The sequence below is a fragment of the Stigmatopora argus genome, chromosome 11, assembly GCF_051989625.1.
Source record: "Stigmatopora argus isolate UIUO_Sarg chromosome 11, RoL_Sarg_1.0, whole genome shotgun sequence".
NCBI classification, from domain to species: domain Eukaryota; kingdom Metazoa; phylum Chordata; class Actinopteri; order Syngnathiformes; family Syngnathidae; genus Stigmatopora; species Stigmatopora argus.
This window is the reverse complement of record NC_135397.1, coordinates 12,491,848-12,508,604: the sequence shown is the minus strand read 5'-3', so window position 1 is coordinate 12,508,604 and position 16,757 is coordinate 12,491,848. Positions and strand designations below refer to the sequence as shown.

Below are 16,757 nucleotides of genomic sequence, written 5' to 3'. Positions count from 1 at the left end.
TGTCACAAATTCAAACCAAAAAAGCCCAAATATCACATTTGTGTCAATGGGCATTAAAGCCTTTAGCAAAGAGTGAATTGAAAATGTATAAATGTATTCAAACACGTTATGTTGCTATTGCCAGGGGTTTTGAGTATAATTATTTGTTTGTTTTCATACAAAATAGGGAAGTATACACACTGACGCAGTGACTTGCACTAAACCTTAGGTAATATATCGTTGTCTTGCCTGTGATTTGGAGCAAGCAAACATTCACATTAAATTAAAAAAAAAGAAGAAAAACTGTGCACATTCAGTCCAAGGTTTTGCGAGTGCTCTCAGACATTGTCGTCATTCTTTCGGCCCGTTTGCGTGTGTGACTGATGCAGCTAAGGATAGATAGATTCCAAGGCACTTGATTCTTTTCATTGCTTTAGGTGATTTACAGAATTAATCGTGTTGTCTCCTACTCCTTCCAGGGTACAAATGCACTTAATGAAATAAAAACTCACATTCATCAAGTTATCAGTTATTAAACTTTGGTAAGATGATTTCATGTGACCTTACTGCTGTTCCTACCAGAGAATAGACTGTTAGACTATTATGATGACAATTTGCAAATGAAATGCCATGTAGAGACTTACACAAATTGAATGCAATAATAGAGGCATAAGGCAAATCTCTAAGCCTAAAAAAAAGCAAAAATTCTCTTAAGTGATCTAGGTTAAACACAAGTGCATTTTTTCCAGCCTACAACTAGACAGTACACACAGTATGAAAACAAACAAGAGTTCAAGAAGAAGGTGTTGCCAGTGCATGTGGTCCCGCAAATGAAAACATTCAAACTATTTTGTGGTCTTGGGGACTTTCGGGTTGCCACTTGGTGCCATGGAGCTGTAAAATGCCCTGTAAAACCTCCAACCAGACTTTGTAGCAGAAGAGGTACTGCTCCTGAAACCAACAAAGAGAAAAAAAGAAGCTGCATTGATTTAAAGTTTCAACGTTGAGCCACCGCTGTTAGCGCTGACCTTGGTCTGAATCATCCCATGTCGCTGAAGTCTCATTTCCTTTACGATGTTGCTGACATCAATCTGAGGACAAGAAGATGGAGGGCTCATGCATGGGTTTGACTATTGTTTGTTACAAGAAGTCGACTGATACCAATGAAGAAAAAAATGCAGCCGACTGTCAATGTTTAAAGACGAATGTATAAGCCGATATGCAGTAGTACCTCTACTTTCGAATGTTTCTACATATGAAATTTACAAGTTACAAATCCATTTGATAGGCAAATTACTGTTCCAATACACAAAAAGAAGATCCAGGTTATAAAAATCCCCCCCAAAATAGATACATTTCCAAGTAATGTAATTGAAAGTTTAACCCTTTATATGGCTCTTGCTGTCAATGAGATAATAGCCAAAAAAAATAGAATTTGGACAATTTTTAGAGCACCATTGTTGGATCAAAACACGATAAGTTCGATACTTGATCACTAGTCAAGTTAAGAAGGAGTATTTTATTATGATTGACCTACGTTCTACGATCTGACCTCCTCAAATGTGCTCTCAGCCCTTGTCAGTGATGAATGACTGAGTGAAAAACAAATTCAAAATGACAATGCAACTATCGGAGCCATTGTTACTCACAGTCAAATCCCTCTCGATGAGGCTGAGGATAATGTCCGTGCAGATGAGAACGCCTGACCGTCCGATCCCAGCGCTGCAATGGACTGTGACTGGGCCATGGTGGTGAACCGAACGCAGGTAGCGGATGAAGCGAACCAGTTGCTCAGAGTCGTGCGGAACGCCGTGATCGGGCCAGTGCGTGAACTTCAGATGATGGACGATGTGGCTGTCTGCTGTCTGGAATGATCACAATCCAATTAAGTGTTTATTAGGGTTGGGAAGTCCCCGGTCTAATCACGTGATTGGAAACTGCGTAATTTTCAGGGAATCAGAATCAGGTCAAATAGGTTGGGTTTTAAAAATGTATTTGTTTATTTCTATGTTAAAATGGATTGGATGTCAGTGAAACATGATCCCTCTAAGGCACTTGTGTCAAAGTGGCGGCCCGGGGGCCAAATTTGACCCACCGCATCATTTTGTGTGGCCCGGGAAAGTAAATCACAAGTCCCGAATTTCTGTTTTAGGATCAAATTAAAATAAAGAGTATAGATGTATATTAAATTTCCTGATTTCCCCCTTTTAAATCAATAATTGTAATTTTTTAATCCATTTTTTCTGTGTTTTTTGTTCAAAAATCATTTTGTAAAATCTAAAAATATATTAAAAAAGCTAAAATAAACATTGTTTTCGATCTATAAAAAACTGAATATTCAGGGATTTTAATCCAGTTCTTTTAATCCATTTATTTAAAAAAATCTAAATATGTATCTAAAATGGTCCGGCCCATGTGAAATCAAGTTGACGTTAAAGCGGCCCGCGAACCAACCCGAGTCTCTCTAAGGCATATTTCCCGGTGGAAATGGATTTGGTGTCTGTCAATGAGAATGAAGGAATGAATTAAGGGTTACGAAATTAATTTCCAGAGCTCCAGGTTGATCTTAAGTCCCAAAAGAAGGTTATATGTAAAATAAATAGCACAGTCCTGCTTTACCAAATGTTTCAACGCCATGACAGTCAGTCAGGATTAGGTCTTGTCATGTGAAGATTTGGCTTTATGATGGAAAATGAATTGATAGATGAAAGATGGCCTAATCAAATTTCAAGATAACACCGTACATATCCGTAACCTCGCTCACCTCGGTTTCCACCATCCGGATGACTTTAATGTGGAAATAGTCCAAACACTGTTGGTTCTCCAGGTAGATGTGATATTTGCCCGTGTCCAGGGGCTCTTTGGGATTTCCAGGCCAGTACTTGTGACATTTCACCCTCCCTCGTTCTACTTCTTGAGTCATCATGGCAATCACGTCTGATTTGTTTTCCCAGATCATCTGCCAAAACGTAGCCACCGTGGAGGGTAGCGGCCCTTGGCAGGAGATGTAGGACAGCGCCGCACCTCCCGCTTGCATGCGGATGTAGCTGGCATTGATGTAATCGCACTCGGCTGCGACTGTGACGCGAGTGTCGTCGTCTATGGGGGAAAACAGGAGGAGAGACAACCAGGGTGAGTGTGCAGTGCATCACCAAGTGTTTTACGAATGGGAAAAAATAACTCTCCCGCGAGAGATGCCTAATAGTTTGCTCGGTTCTTTCGTTATGTTTTGCCAAGATTTGTGCAATAACAAAATAAAGCCGTGTAAACAACGTTGGGGTCTTTACGAAAAGTAGATTTGTTGATGATGAGGGGACTAGTAATTGAGGCCAAATATTTACCAAGAAAGTCCCCCACCTACTTGGAATTACAGCAAAATGGATTTTTAAATACAGGGAATGTATTGGATGAGTAAATAACTGGCTGTTTTCACAACCTGCTTTCGAAGAGGCCATATAGTGAGGGTCAGTCGTATTCCGTTGAGGCTCACTACCTTTGTCAGCATGCTTGTTCATCTCTGACCCCCTTTAGCCACCCCTGAAAAGAAACGACCCCTGGAGGCTATAAAGTAAATGGTCTCTGTGTTTGTTTTAAAATGGATGGGCAAGGGTGATTTGCTTCCTCCTTATTCGGAACAAATGCAGGTCAACATATATAATTATAACATGTAGTCGTTGGTGTTTGTGCGTCCATGACATTCATTTTTGTGTAAAAATCCCATCATACATTCATCAGGGGCCTTGTTTTTATGACAATTGATTGGCAAAGCAATCTGATAAGTCACAAAAAAACCTCTATGTGATAGTTTGTAACCATAAATAACTTAAAATTGCTTTCTGCATTTGTTTTGGAAAAACAAGGGGAAGTGGAATCATCGTTGGGAGTGTTGGCTGTTTTCATTTTTGTGTTAAAATGAAAATAAATAATATTGCAGTGTTTAATATGGTGTATTGGTAAAAATAATTTATATAGCCGTAGAGCGACCATGTAAAAAAGACCCTCTTTAAAGATGGTTTTAAACATGAAATATCCATTTCACGCTCCATTTTAACATAATTTAAAGTTTTTAAAACTGATCTTCAAATGTATTGGAAATGTATTTGACAACACAAAGAATTACAAGCATGAAATATATATATTTTTAGGTATTTTAGAAGAGTGCAAATGTTCAACACAAATAGAGTATATTTTAGATCAGGAATGGGTGTATTGAGATCTTTGTTAAAAAAACAACAATAGAGTTTTATATGGCGGGAGGTAGGATTTAATATACTATACTGTTGTGCCAAGTAGTACCTGTAAGAAATTCCTACAAAGATGATATAATGTTGAATATCAACTTCCTTGCTTTTCTTCCCTGTTTTTAGTTCATGTGTTGTCTTACAATGACTTTCTAACTGAGAAGTGCATAATTAGAATGACAGGACATAATGTCTGGTGTCTGTTTGCCCTTGAAACTACTCCATTTATTAAGTAGAAAAAAAACAGTGACCTACATCTCTTAGTAATTAAAAGATGTTTTGCTCATGTTCTTGGGTGACATGGAAGACAAGTGTCCTACAATTATAATTAGGCTGTGGTGGTTAAAGCAAATGGTGAAACCTATTTTATGTTCGATGGCAAATGACTCACAGGGCAGGATGTCTCGGTAGCGATTTTTGTCTCTATTCTCAGGAGCTTTTCCTGCCACACAGTCATCTGTAGGCTTTAGGTGCTCCAGAGCCTGAAATCACATTAATGTGTTAAAATATGTCAACACACATGTAATGTCTCTTTGAGCAATATATATGTATATGCCGGAGAACATTCACTAAAACCCACCATGAATTCTTTGACCAGTTCCTGCTGGTCTAGTTGATGCTGCAGAATCTGGATGATGGTTTTTACCCTGGAGCCTGAAAACTGGCTGCTTCTGGATGGGCTAATGAGGGCTAAATTGGACAGTTCTTTCTCTGATACTATGGGCGGGCCTGGGTAAAAAATAAAATACAGACGATTTGTGAACCATTTATATATATATATATATATATATATATATATATATATATATATATATATATATATATATATATATATATATATATATATATATATATATATATATATATATATATAATTTGCACATCGCAAAATATCTGCGAGCAAAACTAATATAACAATAGGATGCCAAATGAGCGTCAGTTTAAGACCCCTCTCCTATAATAATTTAATCAAAACATTTAGGAAAGTTATAATCATAAAGCTTGCAATTGGATGGCAACAAATTCAGGGTGGTGTCAGCCTGCTGTCGGCTAGAATAGGCTTCAGCACCCCCAAATCTTGTGAGGACGAGGGTTAAGGGCTCAGACAATGAATGAATGAACAATCATAATGCATGCATGAAAGGGTTAACATAAAAATTAATTCATTCATTCATCTTCCGTACCGCGCATCCTCTTAAGGGTTGCCGGAGCTTACGTATCCCAGCTGACTACACCTCAGACTGGTCGCCAGTGAGCCGTAGGGCACACAGAGAAACAAACAACCATACTTACTCACAATCATACCACCTCAATTAGGAATCAAGCATGCGCATGCCCCCTCTGAAATCATGCGAGTAAACCACTACATCATCAGGCAGCTCAAAATAATTGTATCTGTTCAGTTCATTCTTTCTGCACCACTGACAATGATAGACATCCATCATGTGCCTCATTTCATCCTGATGTAAATTTAATGAGTTTGTCACTAGTAGACATCCAATTTCCTTATTTTTGTGCTTAGTGAAAGAATAAACACCTGTGTCTGCAACGGTGGTTTGGCTGGCAGTGGCATCAAACACCTCTTCTTCTTCTTCGCTGCTCCAGCCGACTGACTCTGCTTTCTGGATGCCTTTGCACGGCCGATCCAACAGTTTGGTCACAGTGTGTTTCCTGGGGGAGTCAGGGGGCAGGGGGTGAGACCACACCATTTTTACTCTTCGGTAGGTAGGACCAGTTGAGATCATGCAAGGTTGAGCTTCCTGTCCCTGCGACTTTTCCACCTAAAATACAGTATACAACACCATGCTAAAATATCTATAATTCATCATTTTATTTTTCTTTTAGAGGCTGACTGACTGACTGACAGTTCAGCTCGATAACAGTGTTCTTCTGACGAGTTACTAATTAGTTCTAAGGTAAGTGCTGCATTACAATTATTGTGTTTATAATTAGTTTCAACTATTTTGTTTATCTCTCAGCATTGCATTGGTATACTGTAAGTATATACAGTGTGCTTCGCCCTAATGTGGTATTTTTTTTTTAATTTTCTGCACTCTACTACCTCCCTGTGGTGAACGAGTGAGCTCCAGCACAGCAAAACACAAAAGGCCTGATTCACTGAAGGCTCGACATGAACATTTGTTGTTTCTTTTTTTCATTTATAATTGCTGTGTCTCAAATGTAGGTGCATAGCTGTGCACAACCATGACGAGAAGCTACCGGCAGAGTGAAAGGCGCCCAGGAGAACCAATTTTCCACTCCTGTAAACGTTTTGGAAATTCCAGAAACATAAATAATTGTTGCATACTTGTCTGCCGTATTTAGCAAAGCAACTTTGGAGCTTCCCACAGTTGAAATGCTGACATAAAGCCAATTTCCTTTGACTAAACTCATTTTAACTCTGAATTTTCTAACAATTTGTTACTTTCCAGCTCGCTGAGACACTTGCCTGATGCTGGTCTCTTCTAGATCAGACTCTGCACACAAGTTTAATGCAGATCTAGTTGCTTTCTTTCCTACAATTATTACAGTGATAAATTTCATGCTTTTAACTCAGTAAGAGTTTTGTTTGTCTTCAACAATTCCTTCACTACAAACTTCATTTTGCACTTGTGAAGCTCTGTCAAATGTTCCATACTGATAACCACCATCCCTACCAACAACACTTTAAAAATAATCTAGTCTCCACTACTTTAGCATCCTTTGCGCCCACCACACACACACACACACACACACACACACACACACACACACACACACACACACACACACACACACACACACACACACACACACACACTGCAACACATTGAGTGCCTTTTGTTTATAATCTAGCAAATCAGACTTTAAAGACTTTAACGGTAAAGTGGTTAAACTACAACAATAAAAACTCTGGGTAACTTTGCTATCTTTTTCATATTGACCATGACACAAAGGTAAATTGCAGAATTCAAATGAACTGAGAACAAAAAATGGGTAGAGGAGGTTTGTAAGTTACTACCTGTCAGAAGCTCCATGTAACATTTCAGTAACATTCAGTGATGGACAGCAAGCTTGATGAGAAGGAGTACTGTCACAGCTCTCCTAGAACGAGGATAGTATTAGTTTAAAAATAAAAACATTTGGTGGAAATTGAAATCTGTTGTTATATCAAAATAAAAATGTGAGAAAAACTGCTTCCCTTGTTTGATACTAGCAAATCATATGAGACTTCAACTCTCTGGGAATCTTAAGGATGAACATTTGTTTTAATTGTGCTACATATTAATAACAGTTTTTGTTAAGCCAATGCAGAAGCGTTGCATAGCGCGATCATAGAGAATAGTCTAATGATTAGAAAATAACCTAAATTTTCAATATTACAGACTGGGAGAACTGAACATGTCTTCCAATTTGACCTTGCAACGCATTTAACTCTAAACAAACTTTTATGGTGTCAGTATTGCTAAGAGACCCAATCTTTAAATGGTACGACGATTAAAAATGCTTAAGTCAGCATTAAATGACTTGCCATTAGGCTTTTTCAAATGAGAGAATCCTAACAGAAAATCAGCATCACAAAAACAAATTTTGTCTGACTTTTGAGCTTCCACTGCGTTACCTGATTAATTGGTGTTTCATCCAATACCACAGTTAGTTGTCGTGGAGGAGGGGATGGCATAGTGACTAAAACACCCGATTCATTAAACACGCACTCTGTGGTGAAACAGCATGAGAAGAAAAACAGCCATAACTATACATTTTATAGGGTTAAACATATCATGACTGAACCAAATCCTACCAGGGACACACTCCAATGGTTTGTTCCTCATAGCGTCAGGAGAGGAGGAGGCGTCCGAGGTTGTAACTGGAGCTGGCTGCTCTTCCAGGACAACCTCGGCGCCCGCGGCCATGTTGGGTGGTGTCGGTGATTCTGAATAGGTAAATGGCAGGATGTCTCTGCAGATAGTGAGCTGCACTGTTCCTTCAGCTTTACGTAGGATATCTACCACCTTGCTGTGGCTCAGTCCCGACACAATGACACCATTTACCTGTGAAGAAGAGTCAGATCTATGGTTTTACCACAGCTAGGCAGGATATAGTTTTTTAATTTAAAAAAAGAAAGCTTAGAGTAATCGGTAATGTTACCTCGAGAAGAATATCTCCCACTCTAAGTCTGCCATCCAGCTCAGCTGCTCCACCAGAACAGATTTCTCTCACTCTGAGCATGCTGCCATTGGTCCCCCCAACCAGAGCAAAGCCAAGGCCGCCTCCTTCTGGTTTGGTAAATTCTACTTGCATGATGCAACTCTGAAGGGACAACAATGCCTATGTTCAGATCGCAGGTCTTGATGCAGAAATTCAACAAGTTACACACGTGTGACCCCTTTATGCAGAAGAAGAATAACAAAAGATGTCAAAAGCAGGCTCAACATTAAAACCTTTATCTGTCCTCAACCAATTAGTTGAAGGAGAATCTATTGTCGCCGTAGATGTACATTAAAAGGCTCTTTTAAAAAAATTCTGGCATCAAAGCCAGGTGCCCCCTCTCGGCCAACTCGGGAGAAATACAAATACTGACCAGTTCCCACAAGAAGCCTTTGAATTTGTTCATCCACACAAATTTGTATTAACTCTATCACTTAAATATACCTGTTTGACAAAACTCAATTTAAACTTTATTTTGTTAAACTTTCTCATTCAGACCAGGGTTTTTTGTATTGATTTTGTTTTGTGTGTGTGAAGAGTGGGTTATTTTACACAAGAGACGATGCTATGTGTACTTAATACATAAAAAATATATATAACAACTTCAAGTGTTACAACAAGAAAAAACTACTTACATCTTGCTGTTCAGCTACAGACAGACATCTGAAACTGCTACCAGTTCTACTGATAATTTCAACTGCAAGAAAAACAACAGCAATAGATTAAGTATGAATCAGCAGGAAATGTAAGCAAAGTACTTGCACACAAAAATCGATTCGGTCCATTTGATCCGAGCTAATTCACATCCAAAGTTCACCACCTCACATGCCCGAAAAAAAAATTCCCTCGATGAAATTTAACCACTCATTGGTTTGGACCAGCGAAATTACAAAAACAGAGCCACGAAGAAAAAAACAAGACATACCTATCTGCCTGTCAGTCAATTTGAATGTGTTGATGGCAATGCACCCCTTCTATGACAGGTGGACAAGACAAGGTCTTTTCATAATGACACTGCCCCCCTACTGGTGTGGCCTCTATCACCAAGCAACGGAATCACCTGCACTATAGACCACCAATGCTGATAGACAGAACTTGGGCTTGCTGCGAGATTAATAATTAGTAAGCTTTTGGCCCCCACTGGTGTATTGGACTGCAAGGCTGTTAGCATCTACCTCAGTGAAACACACACGCATGGACACACACACCACACTCGCAATACTGCTCTGCCAAACAAAGGCTGTGCAAAGATATGGCAACCTACCAATGGAAAGATATGGTAGGATGAAACAAATATGGATATCATCTCACCATCTTCTGGAGGTGATTCTTCGTCAGGAGAGACGGGCTCTTCAAAACGAGTAAAGAACTTCCTGTCCTTTTTCCAGTCAAACAGACCTGTAAAAAAGTGCAGGAACAAAGATCAGTCAAATATGAACTCAGTCTGCACCAAATAATTTCCATTATTATTCAATGATCATTATGTTCAAGGGTGTCAGACTCGGGTTTTTCGCGGGCCGCGTTAACGTCAACTCGATTTCATGTGGGCCGGACCATTTTAGATATAATATTTAGATTTTTTTAAATAAATGGATTAAAAGAACTGGATTAAAATCCCTGAATATTCAGTTTCTTTATAGATCTAAAACAATGTTTATTTTAGCTTTTTTTATGTTTTTAGATTTTACAAAATGATTTTTGAACTAAAAACAGAAAAAAATGATTAAAAAATTACAATTGTTGATTTAAAAGGGGGAACATTAGGAAAATATACATCTATACTCTTCATTTTAATGTGATCCTAAAACAGAAAGTCTGCACTCATGATTTACTTTCCCGGGCCACACAAAATGATGCGGCGGGCCAGATTTGGCCCCCGGGCCGCCACTTTGACACATTTGATTACGTTAATGCGGTGTATGCGGTTTCCCAGCATCTGTGCTTTAAAAAAAATAAACAAATCTTCATTTGCCCTCAGGTTTACTGAAGTAGATGGAATCATCTCATAAATTTTTCACAGACTCCTCACCGTTCCATTTAGCCTTGGGAGTCACTGGCTGGTCATCTCTTAGATACAGAAAAAAACAAAATGAGTCAGTTTTCTGTCTGTCTTCTTTTTCTTTTACTTCTATTTGGCCAAGACGCAAGAACATACCTCAGGATTTTAAGTTTGACTTTACGCGGGGCGATCTCGCAGGCTTTGACGGCATCATCAAGGGTCATCCCCAAAGTGCACCTCCCGCAGATGTAGAGGATCTTATCATTGGGTAGGACGGTGCCTTCTTCGCTAGCTGGGGAGCCTGACACAACCTCTAGACAGTAAATGCCTTGCCATCTGCTGCCAATGCCACCGGTTAGCTTAATGCCTTGAAAAAAGTAAATACAAATACAGATTAGTTAAAGGTTTGAGCCCGAATTTCTATGGGATAGTTATGTCTTTGCTCAACGTAATGGTATCGGGCAGTCCATTTTCAAAAACCACCAAGAATTGACTGCTTCAGTAATGAGAAGAATCAGGAGTGGATTATATCACTGCAACACCCTGAGCTAAAGTACAACATCTGGGTTTGTGTATTTCATTTCTGGCCACAAATTATTGCGTATTTGTACTTTGTCTGTTCCCACCACTAGTGTCAGTTCTTCATGTACAGAACCAAACACTGGAAAGAATACATCGGTTACCTGGTTTATGTAAATGTAATACTGAGGAGAGCCATGGCTTTCAGTTAATAAGGAACGCTGAGCAGAAGAGAAACTCGTCTAGGAATTCTTCAGTTAGTAATCTAAATTCATGCATCTGGGGCATGTGAAGAAGCTACTATGTATTGACACTGTGACTTCATTGTAGGGTCACGAGGCCACATAGCTACACCTTCAATCTAATACTTGGAGCAGAAAAGAGTGAAGAACCATTGGTAGTCCTACCAAGCTGCCCTGATGCTGTTTTGTAGAGGACAATATCAGGCAAGCTGTCACAAGAAGGCGGTGCCACCAGATTGGTCACAGCCCTGCCCAAAGTCATGCTAAGTCTCCTGGGTGATGATCTGAGAATCGTCATGGCAACTTCATCTGCCACATTGGTAACGTCATGTCCATTTACCTGAAGATTGTTGATATAGTAGAAAATAATCAACTTAGTGACTCATGCACCTTGAAACATGCAAACATTTACCGTAATAAGTCTATCTCCAGCTCGGAGGCGTCCGTCTGCCTTTGCTGGGTTGTCCAGTACTTCCTGAATATAGTAGCAGTTGTCCAGTTTGCTTCGGGCGATGGTGAAGCCAAAGCTTCCACTCCTGGACTTTGTCAGGAGGACGGTCAACTCAAACTCTTTTACGAATCCCTGCAAAGCCCCCCCCCAAATACCCAAAAATCTGTTTATGGAGTTGGATCGAAAAGTACCGTATTTATAAGATGCACTTTTTTTTCATAGTTTGGCTGGGCCTGCAATTTATGTCCTTTATTTTTTTCACTCTGACCGCCAACAGCTTATTATGCTGTGTTTTTCACACTGCAGATATCCAAAAATCTGTTGATATATTACATAAAAAGGTGCTTATTTTGACTTTTGTTCAGTATCTGTTACTTCAATGTATAATGTTGTGTAACTTACACTCCAGTTCAACTATATATACATATATATATATATATATATATATATATAACATTTTTTTTTCAAAGCACAGATAGGATTCCATAATTATTTCTTTCTTGAAACATAGTTTTAAATCTGACAGACTATGAGAGATCAGGAAACAAACTGACCTTTCTCCTACTCTCTTCTTCGTCCTCTTCATCCTCCTCATCCTTACAGTCCCTTCCTTTCTTTTCTGGCTCTTCTCTCTGCTGTGTAAGGCTCTGGGCAGCTGCAGGTAATGTGGGTGCAAAGGTGGGAGTGGATGTGTTGACGCAAGGAGGTGGTGAGGAGATTATCTGTGTTGTGATGGGCCCAGACTGTGGAGAAGAATTTGGAGAGAGCCCTGCTGCAGGGTGACTGTTCTTAGGAAGGGCTTTGCATAGCAGTGGAAATTGATGTCCCTGGTGGATTGGGTGATGCTTTGCTTTGGATGGCTGCGTTGTGAGTGGTTGAGACGGGTGTGCCAGGGTACAAGTAGTCAGGGTGTCAGATGAGAGGTTAAGAGGTGATATAGGAGGATTTGGGTTCTGTGAGGTGAAACTAGACAATGTGTTAGAGTTTTGGGAAAAACTAGATGCATTGTGAGAAGCCTGAGAGTAAGAAGTTGGAGTTTGAGAGAAACTAAATGAAGTGTTGGAGGTTTGCAAGAGACGAGGTTGTATGTTTGAGGTTTGAGAGAAACTCGACAAAGTGGTTGGGGTTTGTGAGCTCGGGTTTGTGATGTTTAATAGCGACGTTTGAGTGGCCTGATTGGATTGGAAACTTGGTTGAGGTTCCAGCGTAGAACTGATGGTCAAATACTCCTCATCTGCCATGATAGTCAATCCATTCCCAACCAGGCAGTAGGTCACGCTTCCATCTGCCTCCTCTCGAACGCCACTGCAAAGCAAACAGAATTAGTTTCACCCTCTGACAAAACACCAAATCCGTGTTCGCTACCCTTTCCAACCATCTTGCTAAACTTTTTGTCCATTGTACAAATCAAAACTCAACTACATTAGTGGGAAGGAAATTTTCAACTGAAAAAAAGAGCAGCACCTGACTGGACTTCAATGATTAGACTAGTAAGAGACTAGATTGGAGAAAAAAAGTCCCATTATTTAGTTCGAAGGAAAACTTGGATCCTAACTTGGCTCTTTATGGAATTGGTTTGACATTGGTTTAAGGCTATCAACAAGAGAAAGCCTTTCTACACTTTTCTGAATAGAAAACTCAGATGACTATGAACAAAGGATACGTTATCCTTCGACGCCTTACTACTCAATCACCCAACTTAATCCACTTGCAAGAACTTAACCCTACGAACTGTTAAAAAAATATCACAGGAAAACCATGCACTGTGGGTCGTACCTGGTATACATGGAGGTTGAAGAAGCCTTCGGGAAGACATCATATATAGCTGGAGAACTTGTTGCGACCCCCACCTTTTCATCCTCATTTGCCTTCTTTATTTCTACTTCTAGTTGTTCTTCTGTTTTTTTGACAGTCAACTGCGACTCTTGATCAGCTGGTCGATAACAGACCGGAGGCGAGACGGGTGACGTCGGAGAAGCCGGCGAGACTGGAGAGATTGATGTCGCTGGGGATGTGGGAGAGGTGGGAATAGGAGGTGACTGTGCTTGGGGTGAAGATTGAGGTATCTCTTCACATTGCACCTCACTTTCATGCCCCCCGTCAAAAATACTTGGGGCTGTAATAGGTTCTGCCCTTTTATCAACGGTGTCAGTCAGCTCCTCATGCAGGCTACGGGCTGTGCTCTGAGCGGCTAAATTGACATCACATTGATCATTAAGAAAGTGGCTGTAGTCGTCTCCAAGACGGATATCCAGAGACCGGGATCGTATCTCCCTAGTAGGTGCAGGACTCTAACACATAAAGCCAAAGTCATATTTAAACATTCGGGCCAAAACCTTTGGGATATGTTTACTCACCAGTGTGTTGTCAACAGTATCATACAGCACGTTTGGACCAGGTCGACAGATCAAGAGATGAACTTCAGAAGGGGCACCCCGTAACAGGAACAAAACCCTCTAAGATACCAGAGATAAACAGTAATTCACGATGGACTTCATGACCTGACATGTACTCCAATGTTTGTGTGGCGGTAACACCTTGGCAGAACACACTGTGACACAAACAGCTTGCTATTTTGGTTAGCATTAGATTAAAAGATTAGAGAACCAAAAATGTAGCCTAGCTGAACTCCCATTCACGTTTTTTTAATCACAGTCTGACTCTGCAACTTCTCTTCTGCTGACATACATGAGGAACACCAAAAATCATAACCAGAAGCACCAATAGAATTGATATACTATTATGTATTTTTTTAGCCATATTCCAGTAGTTAGATGTGTCAAAACTTGAGAAACAGACGAAGCAAATCTTAAACGCTAAAGGAGAAATATATTAGTGTCATGAGTTAAACTTCAAACCCATGTTGTGAAGGTCCTATATTACCTTTCACATATGTAGGTGCAATTCAGCTTCTGTTTCAACATGTAAACTGGGAAATTTCATATTCAGCCACTTTCCTTTATTCCATGTCTTTTCCCCCACCTCAGAATGAAATTGACCTAACCTTGGTATTGATTTGTACTCCTTGTGTGTTCAAGGTTTTAGACTTTTGATAAACAAATGACATTGTAAATTAAGTTCAACACACCTGGTAGGAAAGGCCCTTAACAGGTTCTTTGTTGACGGACAGAATGATGTCCCCTTCTCGTAAGAGACCACTCTCGTGGGCTGGCTGACCAGGGAACAGACGCTTGATGCGGACCACGCTACCACGGTCTTGCCCCGAGTTGTAATGGGAAATGTTAAAACTGAAGCCTAGACCTGACAAACTCTTCTTCAGGATCACTTCATGTGTGTTTTCTAGGAGAATAGTTGGGAAAATTCATTGAGCATGTGATTTTTTTGTCATCCAGGTACTACCCAAACAAAAGTTTATATAGCCAACAAATACAAAAGTTTTAGTACTCCAAAGGATCGTTGTTTTGATGAACAGTTCTTAAAAAAATACACTTTTATAAAGTATGACCACTAATATTGAGCCTTTCAGGGAACTGGTCATGACGGTAAATATCTATTGAAAATATGTCATTAGCTTTACTTTTTCATTGCCTGCTTAGGTTACAGAGTATCTGTTGTTGAAGTTAGTAAACGAGGGATATTGATATTGAAAACACTCAGTGACATCAAATTTAAAATGCATCTGATTCAGGATAATACATGGAGTGGGGTGGACTTTTAAAGACGGACTAACAGGTCTTAGAGGGTCAGAAATCAAGATACACGTGTTCAAATACTTATTTACAGCTGAATCACGCAAATAAATTGTTTAAAAAAACATACATCTTAATTTGTCTCTTTAGATTCTCTCTCACAGTGAACATCCACCTACAAAGACAATTTCAGACCCCTCCATGGTTTGTTTCTAAGTGGGAAAACTTCCAATAAAGAGTGTTTAAATGCTTATTGGACTGACTATGTATAGTATGTAAGTAATGAAATATTTAAAGAAAAAGATTATTAGCTGTGCATGAAAGGGTTAAATCTACTGTTAAAATTGGCTGGAAAACAGTCTGACATTAATGACAGAAAGGCAGCTAGGATATGCCACTAATCAACCGTGACCCTAAGCACGAAAGAAAATGCAGGTATCGATGGATAAAGCACATTGTTAGAGTAATGCTATGCAGTGATGAAGGCACGTAGGGGCAAGAAACTGTCCTTTTAACTCAGACCGTGAAGGGTCTCCGGGGAATAAGGCAATGACAGCCCTGGATGACTCTGACAGGCACCACAATGTAATTGTCAGATGACTCGCAGTAACCACAGGCCAGATTGTGCGTGTGTGTGTGTGTGTGTGTGTGTGTGTGTGTGTGTGTGTGTGTGTGTGTGTGTCTGTGTGTGTGTAATGCTCTTCTTGCTTTCTCTTTGATGAGTACAGACTCACCGTAAGTGACAAAACTGTAGTCCTTGGTGCGGCCACTCAAGGTTGTTTCCAAGGAGACCTCAGTCCTAGGGGGCTGGATTGCGGGTGTAAGGGCATAATCAGTTCTGGGTTCCAAGATGACTGTTGGTTCCCTCTCCAGCAGAAGATTCACCACCTATCACATCAGTTTACCGGTTTACGCTTTGTATACCTTTTTCTAGCCTGTTGAGTGACACGAGTTCTTAGGCCCTTAAGAACAAGAATTGAACAGCAATTCTGGCTCTCCTTTTCCATTTAGTGAGGGCATTCATTAAAAAGGTTTCATTGAAAAATCTGCAACTTAGCGGGGGAGCAAATTAAACCTTGGTATGTGGTCTTTCAAAATCCACCAGAGTGACAAAATCGGAAGTGCCTAGTGCAGAGGTGGCCAAGTCCAGTCCTCGAGATGCCCTATCCAGTCTGTTTTCCATGTCTCCCTCCACCATCACACCTGAATTAAAATCATCGGGATTGTCATGACGCTCCTGCGCAGCTTGCGAAATAGTTGATCATTTGATTCAGGTGTGGTAGATATGGAAAACAGACAAGATAGGGGCTCTCAAAGTCCGGACTTGGCCTCCCCTGCGCATAACCCTAACACTAACACTAACCCTAACCCTAACACTAACCCTAACACTAACCCTAACACTAACACTAACCCTAACACTAACCCTAAAACTAACCCTAACACTAACCCTAACACTAACACTAACACTAACACTAACACTAACACTAA

At 40.1% G+C, this 16,757-nt stretch overlaps 1 protein-coding gene across 1 annotated transcript in view; it reads right to left on the bottom strand.

Annotated features, from left to right (window-relative positions):
- Window positions 1–444: 444 nt before the first annotated feature.
- The window catches only part of ptpn20 (protein tyrosine phosphatase non-receptor type 20), a 30,014-nt gene continuing 13,701 nt past the window's right edge, over window positions 445–16,757 (bottom strand). Inside the window, exons 27-48 of the mRNA XM_077614290.1 lie at window positions 16,004–16,157; window positions 14,708–14,919; window positions 13,977–14,075; window positions 13,396–13,910; window positions 12,174–12,924; window positions 11,581–11,751; window positions 11,334–11,508; window positions 10,564–10,774; window positions 10,438–10,475; window positions 9,720–9,806; window positions 9,044–9,105; window positions 8,349–8,510; window positions 8,002–8,251; window positions 7,822–7,916; window positions 7,222–7,304; window positions 5,758–5,891; window positions 4,801–4,949; window positions 4,612–4,702; window positions 2,744–3,078; window positions 1,629–1,844; window positions 1,008–1,070; window positions 445–930 (exon numbers count right to left, since the gene is read on the bottom strand). Of these exons, the coding sequence (XP_077470416.1) occupies window positions 820–930; window positions 1,008–1,070; window positions 1,629–1,844; window positions 2,744–3,078; window positions 4,612–4,702; window positions 4,801–4,949; window positions 5,758–5,891; window positions 7,222–7,304; window positions 7,822–7,916; window positions 8,002–8,251; window positions 8,349–8,510; window positions 9,044–9,105; window positions 9,720–9,806; window positions 10,438–10,475; window positions 10,564–10,774; window positions 11,334–11,508; window positions 11,581–11,751; window positions 12,174–12,924; window positions 13,396–13,910; window positions 13,977–14,075; window positions 14,708–14,919; window positions 16,004–16,157 (4,164 nt within the window). The 3' untranslated portion in view covers window positions 445–819. The remainder of the gene's footprint in view (window positions 931–1,007; window positions 1,071–1,628; window positions 1,845–2,743; window positions 3,079–4,611; window positions 4,703–4,800; window positions 4,950–5,757; window positions 5,892–7,221; window positions 7,305–7,821; window positions 7,917–8,001; window positions 8,252–8,348; window positions 8,511–9,043; window positions 9,106–9,719; window positions 9,807–10,437; window positions 10,476–10,563; window positions 10,775–11,333; window positions 11,509–11,580; window positions 11,752–12,173; window positions 12,925–13,395; window positions 13,911–13,976; window positions 14,076–14,707; window positions 14,920–16,003; window positions 16,158–16,757) is intronic.